The 18,465-nt window shown below is 42.4% G+C and overlaps 2 protein-coding genes across 2 annotated transcripts; both read left to right on the top strand.

The window, feature by feature from the left end:
• The first annotated feature begins 3,900 nt into the window (after window positions 1–3,900).
• Window positions 3,901–10,429, top strand: LOC114082705 (C-C motif chemokine 15-like). Its single transcript, XM_027923808.2, has 4 exons — window positions 3,901–4,063; window positions 9,062–9,115; window positions 9,584–9,698; window positions 10,121–10,429. Exons 1-4 carry the CDS (start codon window positions 3,988–3,990, stop codon window positions 10,206–10,208), a joined length of 333 nt encoding a protein of 110 aa, XP_027779609.2. The 5' UTR covers window positions 3,901–3,987; the 3' UTR covers window positions 10,209–10,429.
• A 2,967-nt stretch (window positions 10,430–13,396) lies between these two features.
• On the top strand, window positions 13,397–17,366 carry LOC114082709 (C-C motif chemokine 15-like). The gene is made up of 4 exons (XM_027923812.2): window positions 13,397–13,613; window positions 16,008–16,070; window positions 16,561–16,672; window positions 17,093–17,366. Exons 1-4 carry the CDS (start codon window positions 13,538–13,540, stop codon window positions 17,187–17,189), a joined length of 348 nt encoding a protein of 115 aa, XP_027779613.1. The 5' UTR covers window positions 13,397–13,537; the 3' UTR covers window positions 17,190–17,366.
• The last annotated feature ends 1,099 nt before the right edge of the window (window positions 17,367–18,465 follow it).

Genomic DNA, 18,465 nt, shown 5'->3' with positions numbered 1-18,465 from the left:
TCCCTTAAGGGGCCCAATAACAAACAAAAAAGGAGGGAATGTGAGATCCTTGCTTAGCATCTAGACGGCCATCTTAAGTGACAGCCGCCATTTTAAGAATAATTTTACTTTCCCAACCAAGGGCCTCTCTGAGAAAGGCTCACCACTTTTTCATACCAACCCCCACCCTTAACCGCCTGGATTAGGACCCTCCTAGCTCTAATCCCTGAGCCTGCCCCATAAAAGTTCCAAACTCCAAGCCTGTTTTCCCTCTTTCCGTCTATGGAGAGTTGTGACTTTGTCAGCTCTGACAAATAAACTCTCATGTGGTCTCTGTCTTTCATTTCTCGCTCACCCATCTCGTGATTCCTCGCTTTCCTTTCAGTTAACCATATTTTATAGTTTGGGAAAAAACATGTCTCCAGGGGTCCACATGTCTTCAGAGCTGAGTAGAATCTAACCCAGAGGTTAAGGCAACAAAGAAGACAGATATAATATGAAGTCAGAGATATCAAGTGGTTTCATCCTGTTCCAGTCACCCATCACATGAAGAAACACCATTTTCAGCAAAAGTGGCCTTCAGATCCCTGAAGAGCAGCCTATGCAACCATTATCATCACAACCCACATGTCGAAGGAATTATCTACAGCAAAGCTAGTGGGAGACTAAAAATGTGTGGCCCAGCTCTGTGGCCTCCAAAAATAGTGATTTTAAGTCAACTAACAGCAAGTGAAGCTGGCTGACTTGTTATTCTCAGTAACAAGATCTTCATCTTGGGGCCATCAGGGGTGCGAAGGGCTTTCATAGGAAGGGAGAGGAGGTGCAGGGCAGGAAGGCCATGTGCTGAGTGGGGTCTTCATCATCCTGGGCTCGTGTCTTTTCTTCCTCTCAGAGGCATTGCAAAAGGGACTTCTACTTCCTGGGGCTGGTTCCTATGGTTTCTTAGATAAACATACACTTTCCTGCAAGTTAAACTTCACAGCAACTTACATGCTCTGTGTTAGTATCAGCTAACACAAGATTTAAAGATTTGGTAGGGTGTTCCACATTCTGATGTCATCTGAAGGTCACCAGATGTTTCTGAGTTCCGTAAATTCTAAGAAAGATTATTTAGCAGTTCACATCTTCACCCTTTAGGTGGGGCTTCTCTTTAGAATTTAGAAGGCTGGGCAAAAGACATGGGACTTTTCCTTGCAAAAGGATTTGGGAAGGGAAGCAAACTTGTGAAAGGGCAGAGAGGGGAAGTGAAAGTAACCCTGCCAAGGGTGGCTCTTCAAAGAGTGGTCGCTGTTACCTAAGACCCCCAAATAAGCACTTTTTAATGTTTGTTGTTTTTGAGTTTGGATTGATCAACAACACCTCTTCCTCCTGGAAGTTCTAGAGCTGTAATCTTTATAATAAAATGGTAATCTCATAAGTAAATTCTTTCCCTGAGCAGTTGGAGCAAAATATCAAACCTGAGGAGGGGGTCACGAGGTCTTTCTACAGTAGCCACGTCAGACAGAAGTGGTGGGCAGCCTGCCACTTGTGACCGACATCTGAAGCAGAGGCAGATCTGTGGGACCGAGCCCTTAGCCTGTGGGGTCTGTGGAAATAGTCACAAGAGAAGTATTGAAAGTGCTATTAGAAAAGAAACTGGGGATTTTCTTCCAAGGAGTAGTAAGGTTGTAGGGACAAACGAGGCCAGGCACCGAAGACACCAGGAAACAGTTTTATTTGGCTGCAGCCAGGTTCAGAGGGCACAGATTTTGCTGTAATCAATCAATCCCCTGAACCCCGAGTTCAGGTAGTTTCAGAGTTTTATACCCAGTATGTAAGGGGAGGGGCTCAGAAGTTCACAGTCTGCAGAAATTCACATAAAAGCAGCTTTTTCTTTCACAGTTTTGGGCAAGTTAACCCTTCAAGGACAACACCTGAGAAGGGGAGAGCTTCTTCTCCCCTCTTGTTCCTCCCCCCTGACAGCTGTTACCATGGAGCCCAGTTGGTAACTTCTCTTTAAAATGTAGACATCTCTGTGAAGCCCAGCTCAAGGCCAGAGGCCTTGTTTGCACATTTCCACAAACTACTATACTGGATACATGTTTGTGAAAAACTAGTAAGGGGGTGTCCAGCACCTGGAGAGCTGATTTCTTCCCAGCCTGTGGCCAAGTAAAATAGGGCAGCACGAAAATAGGAAGTTTATCTACACTGAACTCTTTTGCAGAGACTCTTTTGCTGACAGTCCTAAAATCAGCCATGGTGAAGATTTCTGGAGAAGCCCATTAAGACTTTTCTATGGAGAAAGGAAGTGCCACTACAGTAAAATTCTGGACATATTTTTGAAGGTACAGCTGTAACCGTGGTCCACGTTATGCTTTGAATGTAGCCCTTGCTGCTCTACCACTGCAATTAATTTTTAAAATGGACTTGTTTCTTTCTCTTTCTCTCTCTCTGCTCCTTCCTAATCTCTCCCCCTCCCCAATCTCCATCCTATGCAGAATGATCTGTCCCTGAGCACACACCTTGCATAGGAACCAAGTAATCCAGACTTTGGGAATGGCACCAGAAGTGCCGCAGTCTGGCTGGGCACAAATCACGAGCCACTGAAGCAGGAACAAATTTTATTTCCGAACTCCACCAGCTCACTCCACACATGCTCCCCGGGAACTCTCTCGAATACCATGCAGCTCCTCCAGGAGCCACCAACTGGAAATCCCTCCTCCAGCACTTCCCCAATCAATTGGAACTCTTCAGGAATCCCCGCAAGAGCTCAACTGGAACTCAACGGGAACTCTGCAAGAACTCAAAAGTCATCATCTTAATGGCTCACTGGCGTCACCTCTCAACCACTACTTCTGGCAAAAATGCCATGCATCATCCTGACTCAGCTGTGGCCCTCAACAAGAAGATCTCAGAAATGACTCTCTCTCAAATTAGCAAGTGAGTCACAACTCCAACAGAGAACATGTGGAATGCAGCCTTTAAGTCAACTCTTTAAAAGCCCCCTATTCCTGCTGATGGGCAGAATCACAGCCCTTGAGACAGGAGTCCCCTATGTTTCTCCTTTGCTAGCAAAACAATACACCTTCCTTTTCCTTTTTCTCAAAACCGTGTCCTCATTATTGGGTTGGCATCAGGGACAAGGACTGAGCTTTCAGCAACAAAAAATAACCAAAGGGCTTATTAATGAATTGGATGTGTAGTTTGAGACGAGGGGAGGCCTAAACATATCTCCAGACACTGTGAAAGGAATCATGTGACTGGGTTTACAAGTCAGTGCTCTTGCTGGTGAACCACTGTGCTTATAGGTATAAGTTCCTTGCTTAGCATCTAGACAGCCATCTTAAGTGACAGCTGCCATTTTAAGGAAAATTTTGCTTTCCTGCCTAAGGGTGTTTCTGAGAAAGGCTCACCACTCCCTCATACCAACCCAACCCAACCCCTAACCACCCAGCTCTGATTCCTGATCCTGCCTCATAAAAGTGCCAGAACCCAAGCCTGTTTTGCCTCTCTCCACTATAGAGAGGCGGCCTTTATTTGCCTGCTCTGATGAATACACTCTCTTATGTGTCTCTGCCTGGTCTCCGTCTTTCATTTCTCACTCACTGGTCTCTCGTTTCTCACTTTCCCTTCAATAGGATTCTGGATACCTGATGGTTAAGTCCTGCGGGGGAGGAGTTCTTATGATATAGAATATTAATGAATCTTCTAGAAGGAAGGATCCTACTTAAAATATTCTCTCTTTGCCTGTGCCCATTAGGACAGTTCAGGAACTCCACAGGGCTGTGAGTGTCACCTTGGTGGTGGTCTCACTTCTTGTTTCATCCTCAGCCCTGCCTTTCCTTTTGCATTGTCATCCCAGTTCCCTCTTTTAGAAACAGCTGTTAATTATGACGTAGCCAATGAACAGCACTCTGCCTCTGCTCAGGACTTCCTGATTCTCCTTTTATAAACACAGAGACAGGACAGGGAGTCAAAGAGTGGTGAGCTCAGGAGACCCCAGCCCAGCTCTTCCTGCCCACGGGGAAGATGAAGTTCTCCACAGCTGCCCTCTCCCTGCTCATTCTTGCTGCTGCTCTTGGATCCCAGGCCCGGGTCATACATGGTGAGTCCAGTGAGCTATCTCACTGGTGGCCACATCCTCGGTAACTCATGGTCTGGGGGGGAGATGCAGCAGGCACCATTTTCCTCTAGTGACTCCTGTCCATCCCAGACATAGTGATGGAATTTACTTAACAGAAGAGCAGGGTATAGACCTGGAAAAAGTCTGCAGCCTGGAAAAAAAAAACTGTCCACAAATGACTGGTCCTGTTTGGGGACAATTATTTCCTTTTTCATGGCCAGAGTTATTGGATACCTTTTCTTAGTGGACATGGGGACTATTCAATGCTAGATCAAAAAAATTATAGTACAACTGGAAATTTTTTGGAAAGAAGCATAGAATTCTATGACGTTTGAACCATTATATACCATCTAATATAAATCTATCACATTGGAGAGGAAGGGGTCCAACCCAGGCAAGTGTCTCATACAAAGTCACCTAACCATTCTATTCTTTAACAAATATGTGTCTAGTCATTCCTCTGTACAGGGCAGGCACTATTCCAAGTTTCTTATGGATGCTAACGAATTTATTCCTGATAACAATCCTGTAGGGTAGATAGTATATTAAATGATGTGAATTACTTATTTTTGTTGGGGAAAAACCTAGCATGATATCAGTCATTTATTTGCATATTGTTGCTGTTGCTGTTCTCATTTTGTAAAAGGGAAAACTGATTTATAAAAACTTTAAATAACTTGCATGAGATCACCCAGCTGGTAGGTGATGAAATTAGAATAGGAGCTAGTTTGGAAGTAGTTATGGGAAGCCAAGACTATTTAAGATATTTTGTACAGGCCACCTTGACCATATCAAGCATATTACATTGTATACAGGTGCCTCATTATATACAATTTATATGTAACTATTCAACCTTGCCTTGGTGTCCTTGAGGAATTGTTCCAGGATCTTACATGGATACCAAAATACCTGGATGCTAATGACCTTATATAACCCATGCACATCTTCCCCTGTGCTATAAATAATTTCTAGATTACTTATAGTACCTAAAACAATGTAAGTGCTAGTAAATAGTTGTTATACTATATTGTTCAGGAAATAATGACATGTTCAGTACTGATGCAACTTGTGTTTTTGCTTTGTTTCAGTTTTGAAGTGCTAGGTATTGAAACTAGGCTTCATACATGCTAAGCAAGGGCTGTTCCACTGAGCTACATTCCCAGCCCCTTGATGCAACTTTTTTCTTTCTTTCTTTCTTTTTAGAATATTTTCAACCACAGTTGGTTGACTCCATAGGTGTGGAACCCCCAGGTATAGAGGGTTGACTATTTATAAGAAATGAGCTAAGAGAGGGACATGGTGGCACACTCCAGTAATCCCAGTGACTTGGGAGGCTGAGACAGGAAGATCACAAATTCAAGGCAAACTTCAGTGTCTTAGTGAAGCCTTCAGCAACTTAATGAGACCCTGTCTCAAAATAAAAAAATATGGAAAGCAGTATGGAAATTCCTTAGAAAACTGGGCATGGAACTACCATTTGACCCAGCTATCCCACTCCTTGGTTTATACCCAAAATCAGCATACGACAATAATGCAGCCATGTCAATGTTTATAGCAGCTCAATTCACAACAGCTAAACTATGGAACCAACCTCAGTATCCCTCAATAGATGAATGGATAAAGAAAATGTGGTAAACATAGTCAATGAAATATTACTCAGCTTTAAAGAAGAGTGAAATTATGGCATTTGCCAGTAAATGTTGGAGTTGGAGAATATCATGCTAAGTGAAATAAGCCAATCCCACAAAACTAAGAGCTGACCGAATGTTTTCTCTAATATGCAGATGCTAAATCACAATAAGGCGGGGTTAGGGGAGCCACTAGGGAAGAATTGGGGGGGGGGATAGAAAAGATAGTAGAATGAGACAGACATAATTACTTTATGTATATATGTGACTGAAAAATGAGAAATTATATCCCATCTATGTATGATATAGCAAAGTACATAAATGCATTCTAGTGTCAAGTATAACTCATTAAAACAAATTAAAAATTTTTTAAAAAGAATCAATGAGAACCAAATTCAATTTTAAGTTTACATTTATATTTTCTTTCCTTAGGTGCAAAAAACAATCATATTTACTTTATGTGAAATACAGGTTAATGGAGATTGACATTAAAGTCTTTTCAATGCACTCCATTTTTTAAAAAAGTAAGTCTATGATAGTGTTTTTGAGTTTGTATTTTAAAATATCTATAATAAAACACTTCTTTTTAATTTTTTTCATTAAATAAATAAATAAATAAGAAGGACTGGGGATGTAGCTCAGTGATAAAGCACCCCTGCATTAAATTCCTGGTACCAAAAAAAAAGAAAGAAAATAAATGGGCTAAGAACAAGAAAGCAATTGTTGAACTAAGTTGATGACTGAATCCTTGTTGCCCAAATCATTAATTTATGTTTTGATATGAAAAATAAATATCAATTTTAGAGCTAGTTTTAGTCTGTGAAACAGGCAATTGTGGAAATGACTGACTTTGAGTTGAAAGGGAGGGACGGAGGAAAGAAGGAAGGGGGGCTAAAAGTTTAGCTGCATTTGCCTAATTAGCACAATATGGGTCTGTAATCCCCCAAACAGTTAGGGCTGTATGAATTTCAGAATATAGAATCTTGGGGGCTTTGAAAAGTTAAGATGATATCCAGTAATTTCACTTTTGGGTATACACCCCAAAAACTTGAAAGCATGTGCATGAAAAGATTTCAGTACCACCATGTTCTTAGCAGTGTTCTCCACAGTAGGCAAAAGGTAGAAACACAATGTGTCCATCAGTGGACACATAATGGATGGGTGAGTAAAATGTGGTAGACACATGCAATGAAATATTATCCAGCATTCTGACATGCTACTATATGGACAAAAGTCGGGTGACATAAGTGAAGTGAGTCAGTCACGAAAGACAGATGCTGCATGATTCTCCTTGTATAAGCTACACAGAGTGGTATTTGCAAGGTTTATGAATGGATGGTGGTGATACTTGCACGGTATTTGGAATATATTTAAGGCTACTAAACTGAACACTTTAAAATGTTTTAATAGCAAAATTTGAAGATATATATATTTACTACAATTTAAAAAAAATTTAAAGACAATAAACACCTGCATGTTGCTTAACTTTGTGGGATCTGGAAAGCACACTATTTCTGTGAAATGCAGCAATATTTCTATTACGGTTTAAATCTAGAAAGATTCTCCTAAAAGCTCATGTTTTGAAAGTGTGACCTCCAATGTAGCAAGGTTCAGAGGTGGGCTTTTAGGCAAGGGTGAGAGCTAATCAGGTAGATTAATCCATTTTATGAATTAAGAATTTGAGTGGACTGCTAGGTGATAACTATGGGCAAGGGGGGCATAGCTGGAGTAGGTCACTGGGACACGACTTTGGGGACATTGTATACCTTGTCCCCAGCTCCTCACTCTTTTTCTCTGCTTCCTGGTTGTCACGAGCTGAACAGATTTCTGCCATTGTCCCCTTGGTCAGCCTCACCTCAGGCCTACAGCAATGGAGTCAGCCAGGGGGAATAAAATCTCTGAAACCAAGAGCACCAAATAAACATTCCTTCCTCTAAATTGTTCTTGTCAGGTGTTTTGATCACAGCGATTAAAAATTGACTAATAGTCAGGAATCCACCCAGGCAACCCTGGTAGTAACAAACACCTGTCATCCCAGAGACTAGGGGCAGGGGAGGGGTGGGGGGCACTGAGACAGAAGGATCACAAGTTCAACACCAGCCTCACCAACTGAATGAGATCCTCAGCAACTGAGCGAGAACTGGTCTCAAAATTAAAAAGGTAAAAAGAACTAGGGATGTAACTCATTGAGAAAGAGTCCCTGGGTTCAGTCCCCAGTACAAAAAAAGAAAAGAAAAAAAAAAGCTGACTAACACAATTCTTCAGCAAACACATAAGTATTAGTACCAAATGGGATAAATAAAGATTGTAAATAGGTTCACATCATTTCAAGGGACATTGTGCCACCAAATGAGCTGATGAACAACTTGCTGTTTGCCAGTCTTTTAGAAGGCAAAAACATGAAGAAAGAGTGTGGATGCCCTTCAATAGATGAATGGATAAAAAAAATGTGGCATTTATATACCATGGAGTATTACGCAGCACTAAAAAATGACAAAATCATGGAATTTGCAGGGAAATGGATGGCACTAGAGCAGATTATGCTAAGTGAAGCTAGCCAATCCCTAAAAAACAAATGCCAAATGTCTTCTTTGATATAATGAGAGCAACTAAGAACAGAGCAGGGAGGAAGAGCAGGAGGATAAGATTAACATTAAACAGAGACATGAGGTGAGAGGGAAAGGGAGAGAAAAGGGAAATTGCATGGAAATGGAAGGAGACCCTAATTGTTATACAAAATCACATATAAGAGGTTGTGAGGGGAATGGGAAAATAAACAAGGAGAAAAATGAATTACAGTAGATGGGTAGAGAGAGAAGATGGGAGGGGAGGGGAGGGGGGATAGTAGAGGATAGGAAAGGTAGCAGAATACAACAGTCACTAATATGGCATTATGTAAAAATGTGGGTGTGTAATCGATGTGATTCTGCAATCTGTATATGGGGTAAAAATGGGAGTTCATAACCCACTTGAATCTAAAGTATGAAATATGATATGTCAAGAGCTTTGTAATGTTTTGAACAACCAATAAAAAAAAAGAAAAGAAAGAGTGTGGACTTCATCACATTTGGAATAGATCCCTTGAAGTCACTCATATTTGACTTTCACTGTGCTATTAGTATTCAAGAGACAGTAGAATGTCTCTGTGTCTCAAACATTTTCAAAAGGGCCCTGAAGAACCGCAGGGAAAAAGAAGACAGAAGGGCTAAGGCAGGCCTACACCCAGACAGGTGACTGTGTTCCAGGATCGGGGCCTCTCTGCCTTGGGATGGGGTGAGGAATGGGGTGGGTGGAGATGCTGAAATGGTGCTGTCTCCCAGTAAATTCCACCCCATCTGTCTGCTTCTTTCAGATCTAGAGAAAAGACAAGTTCTGAGGATTCCTATTGAGTCTCCAATTCAGCACGGTAAATGACCAAATAGGACATATTTCTAAGCAGCAGGGGGGCTCAGACTTATGCTAGAGATTCATCCACCCTGTTGACAGGACAGGCTGAGAATAGGAGGGCCTGAGGGTGGGGAAAGTCTCCAGGGAAGATCAGGATGGGCCATGGGTACCTCCTCCAAGGATGTCTTCTCTATTGTCACCTGGCTGTCCTGAGAGTCCGCCCAGCTGGGGCACAGGGTGCTCTGTGATGCCTGCAGCTGCCTTCCCCTTCCAGGGCTAATGCTTCTGCCCCTATCATGGTTCAGACACAGAGGTCAGCTCTGGGGTGGGGGGTTCTGAAGCAAGGAGATGACAGTGAGTGCTGCCCAAGGAGGAAGAAGCATCCCCTCTGAGCCCTGGTCCCCCGCCATGGAACCCTTCACAGCAACCTACATGGTACTCCTGATGCAAAAGACTTGGCCCTCAAATGGACTTTCTCTGCCTGCAGGTATTCTTCAGGAAGCTGCTGACTGCTGCTTCTCATATACTCGGCGAAGAATCCGGTGTACATTCATGAAAGATTATTTTGAAACGAGCAGTGGGTGCTCTCAGCCAGGTGTCATGTAAGTGTCAATCTCACCCACCATGTGTTGGGAACAGGGAGCCCACAGGGTCTTGGAGGGAGGGCATGAGGGATGGGTGTCTAAAATAGTCCCACCCTTGAATTTTGCCAGGTAAGGGACAACTTGTGTCCTCACCAGGGTCCTGCAGGGCACGAGGGATGAGACCTTCCTAGTGGAGAGGAGGAGAGGGGAGGAAGGAGAGAGCAGGCAGGAGGCTGCCCAAGGACACTCCCATGAATCCTCAGGGAGTCTCACAGGCAGAGGAGGGTCTCAGAGAGGATTCTGGGCCTGAGCTGCCTTCTGCAGAGAATGGAAAGAAGAGACTGTTGGGTGGGGATTCCCAGGGGTAAGGAGGATGGGGCTCCTTGCGTCCACTTGCTGAAGACGACTCATTTTGTAATCCTTTCCCCACTTTTCTCCAGTTTCTTCAGCAGGAAGGGACAACGAATCTGTGCCGACCCCAATGATGGGGGAGTCCAGGAGTGCATGGCAAACTTGAACTTAAAATAACTGTCCACGGATCTGGAGCTAAAAAAATCAACTGAGGAAAAGGAACACAAGTTGCCAGCCACCCCACCCCCAACTCCCTCAACCCACCTACCTCCTGGGAGATTCTTGGCCTGAATTACTGAAAACAAGTGAACAAACAAACAAAAAAGTCTGTATTCTGTTTGGTGTTAAAGCAACGCATCTGGTAAACAATAAACAGCATCTGTGTGGATTTAGCCTGATTTGATGGCAGAACCTGAGTTGTAACCACCATGATTGCCCCAGAACAACTCAAATTGGGTTTTCCTGCATAGTTTCCCAGAAAGGTATAAAAGGATAAAACCATTAGAGTGATATGTGGAGCTTTACAACCAGAGTCCGGCTCCAGGAGCATGCCTGACTCTTACGTCAGTGTAAGGTAAACCAGGTACATTCCAGTTACAATGAAGTCTCTTTTCTCCAAACCCAGTTCCCTGCCTCTCTTTCTGACTCAAATTGCATCTATCAGTGAGTCCCCAGTAAACTGCACTCTAATGCTCGATCTGTCTGTCTCTCAGGTCTCACGGCACCCAGTGCCAGTCCTCATACACCAGGACTGAGTTGTTCTAGAGCAAAATCCAATTACTTTACTCATTTATTTTGAAGTTTACGAGGAAGAGGAAACTGAGGGGATTACTCATCTTAGGATAAGTATTATCTTTGAAACAAGAGATATCATAGTATTATTTTTAAATAGCTAAAGTCATGACTCATTCAAATATAGATTGAATGTGTGTATTTAAACCATGTTATGGGTCCATGTGTGATGGAATCATAAAACTGATCCAAAAATCACTGGAGGAATAGAGTTTATAGAGTTAATTGCAGATGATATTCTAAAACATGTTTGCTAAGTTAGGGGATAGATTAGTACTTATGTATAGAGTGATCATAAACCTATCCCCTTTAGGGCTATCTTCTAGGGGACAGAAATCATTTGCATGTGTCCTGGTCAAAATTTTCAAGTTAATATGTTATCTCATAAACTTTGGGACCTGGTTAATAGTAAGTGGAACATCAACCCCCTTCCTACCATCCTCTACACTTACAGGAATCCAGGGGGGGGTGCGGCGGCTGTTAGCAACATTCCAGGATGACATAGGAAGGTATGCACTTATCCTTTGCCCTATTTCTAAGTTTTAATTGTTTTTATTAATATACATAAGTTCTGAAAAGACTTTTCCTCTAAAGTTAAAGGATATTTATAAACAATGTAAGCCAGTCACAGTGACATACACCTGTAAAACTGGCTCTTCAGGAGGCTGAGGCAGGAGGATCGAAAGTTCAAGGTCAGTCTGGAAAACATAGGAAGACCCTATCTCAAAATAAAATAAAAAGGGCTGGGGATGTAGTTCAGTAATAGAGGGCCTGGTTCAATCTCCAATGATGCAAAAAAAGAAAAACAAAACTTTTAAAGAGAGTAGCTATCAAATATATGTACACCTCTATTTAAGCATATAAGCTTATTTTTACAATTAGTACACCTTGGTTACTATCTCATAAAATTCAAAGGACAGCACTGAATTCTAAACTACAACAAAATGTTTTCTATTTGAAAAAGTTTTAGGGCTGGGGATGTGGCTCAAGCTGTAGTGTGCTCGCCTGGCACCCGTGGGGCATTGGGTTCAATCCTCAACACCACATAAAAATAAAATAAAGACATTGTGTCCACCGAAAACTAAAAAATAAATATTTAAAAAAAAGAAAAAGTTTTAAACTTATGTCTACTTTTAGTATGATTTGCCTAAGAAATCAATAGGAGGAAATAACTTTTAGAGCAGTGAGTCACAAATTGCAAAAAAAAAAAAAAAAAAATTCCTGAGATAACAACAAAAACTGGGGATTTTTATAACCCAAGGAAACTAGACACAAATTCACATTATGTCTCATCTTCTCCTCCCTACCAAAATAGCTAGTATTTTTAAGGTTTTGTGGTAGTTTGGAAAACAGCATCTTTCATCATACTATGGTCATGCTCAAATGACACAACTTACTTAATATCTGACCCATGAGAATCTCATGCAAGTCTTAGTTTCTAAGAATTTTCCATTAATTTTCAGTCTTATTAACCAAAAGAAAATGATTTGTCTTTATTTCATTATCACCATTCTGCATTTGCACATGGGAACTCACACCTCTGGTTTTACTTTATTCTCTGTTAACTACCTCATCCTTGCAGATATCCAAGGACCTTGAAACTGTGCACTGGGAATTTTGTTAAGAGAATGGATCACCTATGCTCTTTTAACCACACCCATGAGGAAGGAGAAGGCAGCTGTGGGGGTGGGAATTAGGTAAAAAAAAAGCCTTAGAAATAGAATATGACTGTAACTATGGGATTTGAATACCAGATGCTGTGGAACCACTTTGCAGGAACACCTGGCCCAACCTGGAGGGAGCAAGGGCCTAGAAACCTTCCTGAATAGAGTTGATGAGTTAGTAGGAATTAGTATTAGCATGGCACCAATTTATCCATTAAGCACAACTATTGGGGTCCTCAAGTATATAGGTCCTCTCCTAAAGAAGAAAATCTAAATTTAAAAATTCACTTTAAGCTGTTGAAGTTATTATGCATTAAAGTGTCATTGTATTGGAAAGTGGAGGGGCAGTGCGTGGGAAGAGAACCCAAGTCTTCAGGGCCTTCTGCACACAAAGACTTTGATGTTGGCCCCAAGTCCATGAGAAGCCCCTGGCAGATTCTGAATGATGAATCACAAGGCCAAGGCTGTATGCCAGAGCATGCCTCCTGGAGGGTACCCTGATTTCAGGCTTTAGGGCACTTGAGAGTCAGGGTGCAGTGGTTAGGCCTTGGGATCATCAGAGCTTAGGAATCTCCTGGCCCCTAATCTCCTGCTCTTCATTCCAGTGGCCAACTGGACTGGCTCCTAAGTTTCAATTCCCTTCTGGTTGGGCCAGAAGAGAACTGGAAATGGGCACAGTGTCGACCAAGTCCCAACCCTGAGTCAGGAAGTCTGACAGAGACACCCGCCCTCACCCTGTGGTCAGATTTATAGGAACCAATGAGTCTCCTAACAGAGGAATCCTTCTTGAAATAGTTCTTCTCTGTGCCTGTATACTGGGACAGCTGGAAAATCCCCATGTCACCTTTGCCCTCTACTTCCTGTTACGTTCTCAGCCTCTTTCTGTCTTATAGAAATAGCATGTTCGCTATTAATGAGCCAATGGAGAGCATTCTGACCTCTGTCCTGTGACTTCCTGATCCTCCTCCTTTGATACACATAAGGACAGGCCAGCAAATCAGGGAGATCAAAATTTATTTCTCAGAACAACTCTGCCTGCCCACAGGAAAGATGAAGGTCTCTGCAGCTGCCCTCTCCTTCCTCATTCTTGGTGCTTCCCTTGGATCCCAGGCCCAGGTCATACCCGGTGAGTCTGGAGAGCCCCTTCACCAGTGGCCAGGTCCTCGGTAACTCTTGGTCTGGGGAGAAGATGCAGAGGGCATCATTGCCCTCCCTGACTCTGTCTGCAGCTCTTGATCCCTGAGAGAAACTGCACAGAGATGATTGGTTCCATCTGGGGAAAGAGTTATCTCCTTTGCAAGGCCAGAATTATTGGATACCTTCTCTTAGCTGGCATTTTAGCTAGATAGAAAGAACCATCATTAAAATATAAATTTGTGGAAAGAAGTATAGAATCCCATGATGTTTGCACCATTATATAGCATCTACTGTAGAAATGTCATTTTCAGAGGAATTGGGACTAGCCAGGTAAGTGACTCACCTGAGATCACCTTCTCATTTGAATATGTGGAATTTTAATTTATGAAGGTGACTGAATCTCCAGAGAGACCAATGCCACTTAAAAAAAGAAAAAAAAAAGAATGCAGCTGAGTGTGGTGATGCACATCTATAATCCAGAGGCTCGGGAGACTGAGGTAGAAGGATCTCAAGCTCAAAGCCAGCCTCAGCAAAACCAGGCACTAAGGAACTCAGTGAGACCCTGTCTCTAAATAAAATACAAAATAGGGCTGGGGATGTGGCTCAGTGGTTGAGTGACCCTGAGTTCAATCCCTGGTACCAAGAAAAAAAAGAATGTATTATTTACATTTCCCAAGAGAGGGAGGTACACTGAGCAGCACAGGGCCGTGGTGTACCTCAGCTTTGGGCCAGGGGGCACAAGAAGGATAGAGGAGAAACCTATGCCAGAGCCTTTATGAGGTTTCTGAGAAGAACTCAGGACAAAGGAGGGGGTGCTGTTTAAGACTGGATAGGTTGAATACGTCCAGAAAGCTTTGGATATAGTGATGATGGTCTTTCATTGTCTGGTACTTGGCTGTAGAATGATTTAGGGCAGGGGACATGTTGGCATGGCATTTGAGAGTGAGACAAAGAAGTGGTTGGGCAGAAGCATTCAGCATTAGTCAGTTTGAAACACTTGCTGTCTCTAAAAATTGACCAGTCCTGGGAGAGGCTCTCTCTCCAGCTGTCAAGATTCTTAAGAAGTTAAAATGTCACAGGATGCAAGGAGAAAAAATTAAAAAATAAAAAGCATGATTAGCAGTCACCTAACAATTCTAATTTTTATTTAACAAACATATTATCTAGTATTTTCTATGTGCCATGCCGTCACTGTTCTTTAAACATTGAGTCTTCCAAACAACTTTGTGGGTTAGGTATTAGTTGGAACAAGTTGTAAATTTGCCATTCATGTAGGGAACGAAAGAGTAAGACTTAAGCAATTGTATATAGTTTGTATATTATTATTGTTGTTGTTGTTGTTGTAATCATTATTATATTCTCTCACTTTCCAAATGAGAAAACTGTGGTATAGAAACCTTAAATAACTTGCTTAATATCACATAGATAATAACTGTTGAAATCAGGATATGAGCTAGTTCAGAAGTAGTTATGGAAAGATAAGGCTATTTCAGATTTCTTTTTTTCTTTTTTTCACTTTGGATTGAAGTCAACAATCTACCACTGAGCCATATCCCCAGTCCTTTTTGTTTTTTAATTTTGAGAATATGTCTTGCTAAGTTGCTAAGAGATTCACTAAGTTGCTGAGGCTGGCCTCAAACTTTCGATCTTCCTCCTCTGCTTTCCAAGTCTCTGGAACTATAGGCATGATAGTGAGTCACCATTCCCAGCTCAGATCTTATTTATTTATTTTCATTGCAGTTCTACCCACATCATATCAAACATGTAGAGAAGTGCCCAAATGCCTTATTAAATGTAATTTAATTGTAACTATTTAAGAAACCAGCTAGAAGTTAAGTTGCACTTGCCTAATTAGAATGATGCAGGTTCACAATTTCTTACCAACAATCTTTAGAGTTAGATGTTTTCTGAAATGCAAAATTTTTCTGGTTTTGAAAAAGTCATCGATACCTGGACATTACCTAACCTCTCTGGTGGTCTCTGGGGAGCATATTTTAATCAAACACTTAGGGAATATTTATACTAAGTTAGATAAATAAAGACTGGAAGTAGCTTCACATCACTTCAAGGGACATTGCCACCAAATGAGTAGATGAAAAACTTGCTGTTTCCAGAGTCCTGAGATTCCAGAAGCATGTTCAACTTGCAGTTTGCTTTTAGCATTTCAGAGTCAGTACAAAGTCTTCATGTCTCCAACATTTTCAAAAGGGCCCAGAGCACTCATGATACAAAAGGGCTGAGACAGGCCTAAACCCAGACAGGTGACGGTGGTCCAGGATCAGAACCTCTCTACCTTGGGATGGGGCAAGGAATAGAGGAGCAGAGATGCTGAGAGGGTGCTGCCTCCCAGCTATTTCTCTCCCCATCTTTCTATTTCTTTCAGATCCAGAAACAAGAGAACTCTTGGAGAGAGAGCATCCGTTTCAACCTCCACTAGTTAATAAAGGTAAATATTCCATTGTGTTATATATTTAAAAGCAGGAGATGAGCAAGACCCGTGCTATGGTTTCATCCACCATATTTACAGAGCAGAGAGAGATCTGGAGGACCCTGGGGTATGTAGAAATCTCCAGGGAAGATCAGGATGGGCCATGGGTACCTCCTGCAAAGATGCCTTTTCTATTCCCACCTGGCAGTCCTGAGAGCCCGCCCAGCTGGGGCACAGGGTGCTCTCTGGTGCCTGCAGCTGCCTTCCCCTTCTGAGAAAATGCTATTGCCCCTGTCGTGGCCATAAGTCCACCTGGGTACCTTCAGACACACAATTCAACTTTGAGGTGGGGGTTCTGAAGCAAGGAGATGACAGTGAGTGCTGCCCAAGAAGGAAGAAGCATCCCTTCTGAATGCTGGTCCCTCTTCTTGGTACTCTTCACTGCACCCTCCATGGTACTCTTGAGAGAAAAGACCTGTCCCTTAAATAGCCCTTTCTCCACTTATAGTCTTTAACTCTCCTGCTGACTGCTGCTTCTCATATATTACACGAAGTATCCGGTGTACATTCATGAAAGATTATTTTGAAACGAGCAGTGGGTGCTCACAGCCAGGTGTCATGTAAGTGTCAATCTCACCCATCATGTGTCAGGAGCCAGGGAGCCTGCAGGGTCTTGGAGGGAGGGCATGAGGGATGGGTGTCTAAAATAGTCCCACCCTTGGATCTTGCCAGGTAAGGGACAACTTGTGTCCTCACCAGGGTCCTGCAGGGCATGAGGGATGAGACCTTCCTAGTGGAGGGGAGGAGAGGGAAGGAAGGAGAGAGCAGGCAGGAGGCTGCCCAAGGACACTCCCATGAATCCCCAGGGAGTCTCACAGGCAGAGGAGGGTCTCAGAGAGGATTCTGGGCCTGAGCTGCCTTCTGCAGAGAATGGAAAGAAGAGACTGTTGGGTGGGGATTCCCAGGGGTAAGGAGGATGGGGCTCCTTGGGTCCACTTGCTGAAGACAACTCCGTTCATAATCGCCTTCTTGTCGCCCAGCTTTCTCACCAACAAGGGGCAACATGTCTGTGCCAAACCCAGTGATCCATCAGTTCAAGAGTGCATGAAAAAACTGAAGCACAATCCATCATCCTAGGATCCAAGAATTATGAACCTTGCATAAGAAGAAAGGACAGAATGGCCAGCCATCCCATCCCCAATTCTCTTGCCCAAGCACCTCCGGTGAATTTTTTTGCCCAAACTACTTTTTAAAGAAATTTTCTGTTCTGTTTTTTAGAAAAGTAATGCATCTAATAAAGAGTATTCAATTTAACTTTGCTTGGATTTTTGAAGGAAATAAACCGAAATAAAACTGAAAGAACTGCTGAGCCCCAAAGAAATAAAAAACAAGTTCACCAGTCTCAGCTCCCCTCTTCTGAAATGGCTAATCTTTGAAGGCTTGGTTACAATCTCCTCCACCATTTGCTCAAATCACAGTACAATTTTATTTAATATCTGACCCACAGTAATCTTTTGAAAGGTTCTTATTTAGCTCATAATTTTTTCCTATTTACCAAAAGAGAGATCCTGGTCTTTGTTTCATTATCATTCTTGATTTGTACCTGAAGATTCACAACCAAGTGGTTGCCTGGCAACCACTTCATTCTAGGAAACATTCCTCAAGATCATTCTGAGTTCCTCTTCCAGTCTGCAGAAATGATTCTAGACCTGCAAAAAAAAAAAAAAAAAAAAAAAAAGGCTTACAAGGATTTTTTTCTCACCACGCTTCCGAATTTGTTATCTTATGACAAGTGGCCCACAGCTTCCCTCTTGAATTTTTCATCTTACTAGAATATATCCTCCTACTGCCTCCTACTGGAAAAGATGAGAAAGGCAAGCACCCTCCCTTGCCTTGTGGGACCAGGGCAGGCAAATCTGATCATTCTGATGCTCCCTTCCAGTATTGTAGAGAAGAAGAAGGGAATCCACCCAGGTGACAGTGGTGGTGGCAACAGATTTTGGAGGTGGTGGTGCCAGCACACATGTTCATGGCCCAGTTCTGGAGGTTGGCACCGCTAGCTTCAGTGCCCAGCAGAGGTGGCAGTATCCACACTACTGACTCCCGGTGCATCATTTTGGCTGTGGCAATCAAGCGGCTCTCTTTAGGTGTCTACCCATTTTTTCAAGCTTTCTTGATATTTCTGGGTACTACTCAAAATCTTAGTGATAAATTTCTCTTTTGCTTCAATCAGCCAGAGTCATATTCTACTGCTTTGCAACAAGGAACTCCAAATGATACAAACAATAAACTTTCTGGGATTTTGAGGGTCAAAACCTTTTGATAGCTCATCTGACTATGAAAGTCCTCTTTCAAGATCATTTTCTCTCTGTAGACAGTGCTCAATCATCTTCTCCTATATCATATAACACCA

This window comes from Marmota flaviventris, chromosome 17 (assembly GCF_047511675.1).
Source record: "Marmota flaviventris isolate mMarFla1 chromosome 17, mMarFla1.hap1, whole genome shotgun sequence".
In the NCBI taxonomy this organism is placed as follows: Eukaryota; Metazoa; Chordata; class Mammalia; order Rodentia; family Sciuridae; genus Marmota; species Marmota flaviventris.
This window is presented reverse-complemented; position numbering and strand designations above follow the sequence as displayed.

Excerpts from the sequence above, each read along its gene's own strand:
- LOC114082705 (XM_027923808.2), top strand. The coding sequence starts at position 3,988 with ATGAAGTTCTCCACAGCTGCCCTCTCCCTGCTCATTCTTGCTGCTGCT. Across the intron at positions 4,064-9,061 it reads CCAGGCCCGGGTCATACATG|ATCTAGAGAAAAGACAAGTT; the intron begins GTGAGTCCAGTG and ends TGCTTCTTTCAG. Across the intron at positions 9,699-10,120 it reads TGCTCTCAGCCAGGTGTCAT|TTTCTTCAGCAGGAAGGGAC; the intron begins GTAAGTGTCAAT and ends ACTTTTCTCCAG.
- LOC114082709 (XM_027923812.2), top strand. The coding sequence starts at position 13,538 with ATGAAGGTCTCTGCAGCTGCCCTCTCCTTCCTCATTCTTGGTGCTTCC. Across the intron at positions 13,614-16,007 it reads CCAGGCCCAGGTCATACCCG|ATCCAGAAACAAGAGAACTC; the intron begins GTGAGTCTGGAG and ends TATTTCTTTCAG. Across the intron at positions 16,673-17,092 it reads TGCTCACAGCCAGGTGTCAT|CTTTCTCACCAACAAGGGGC; the intron begins GTAAGTGTCAAT and ends CTTGTCGCCCAG.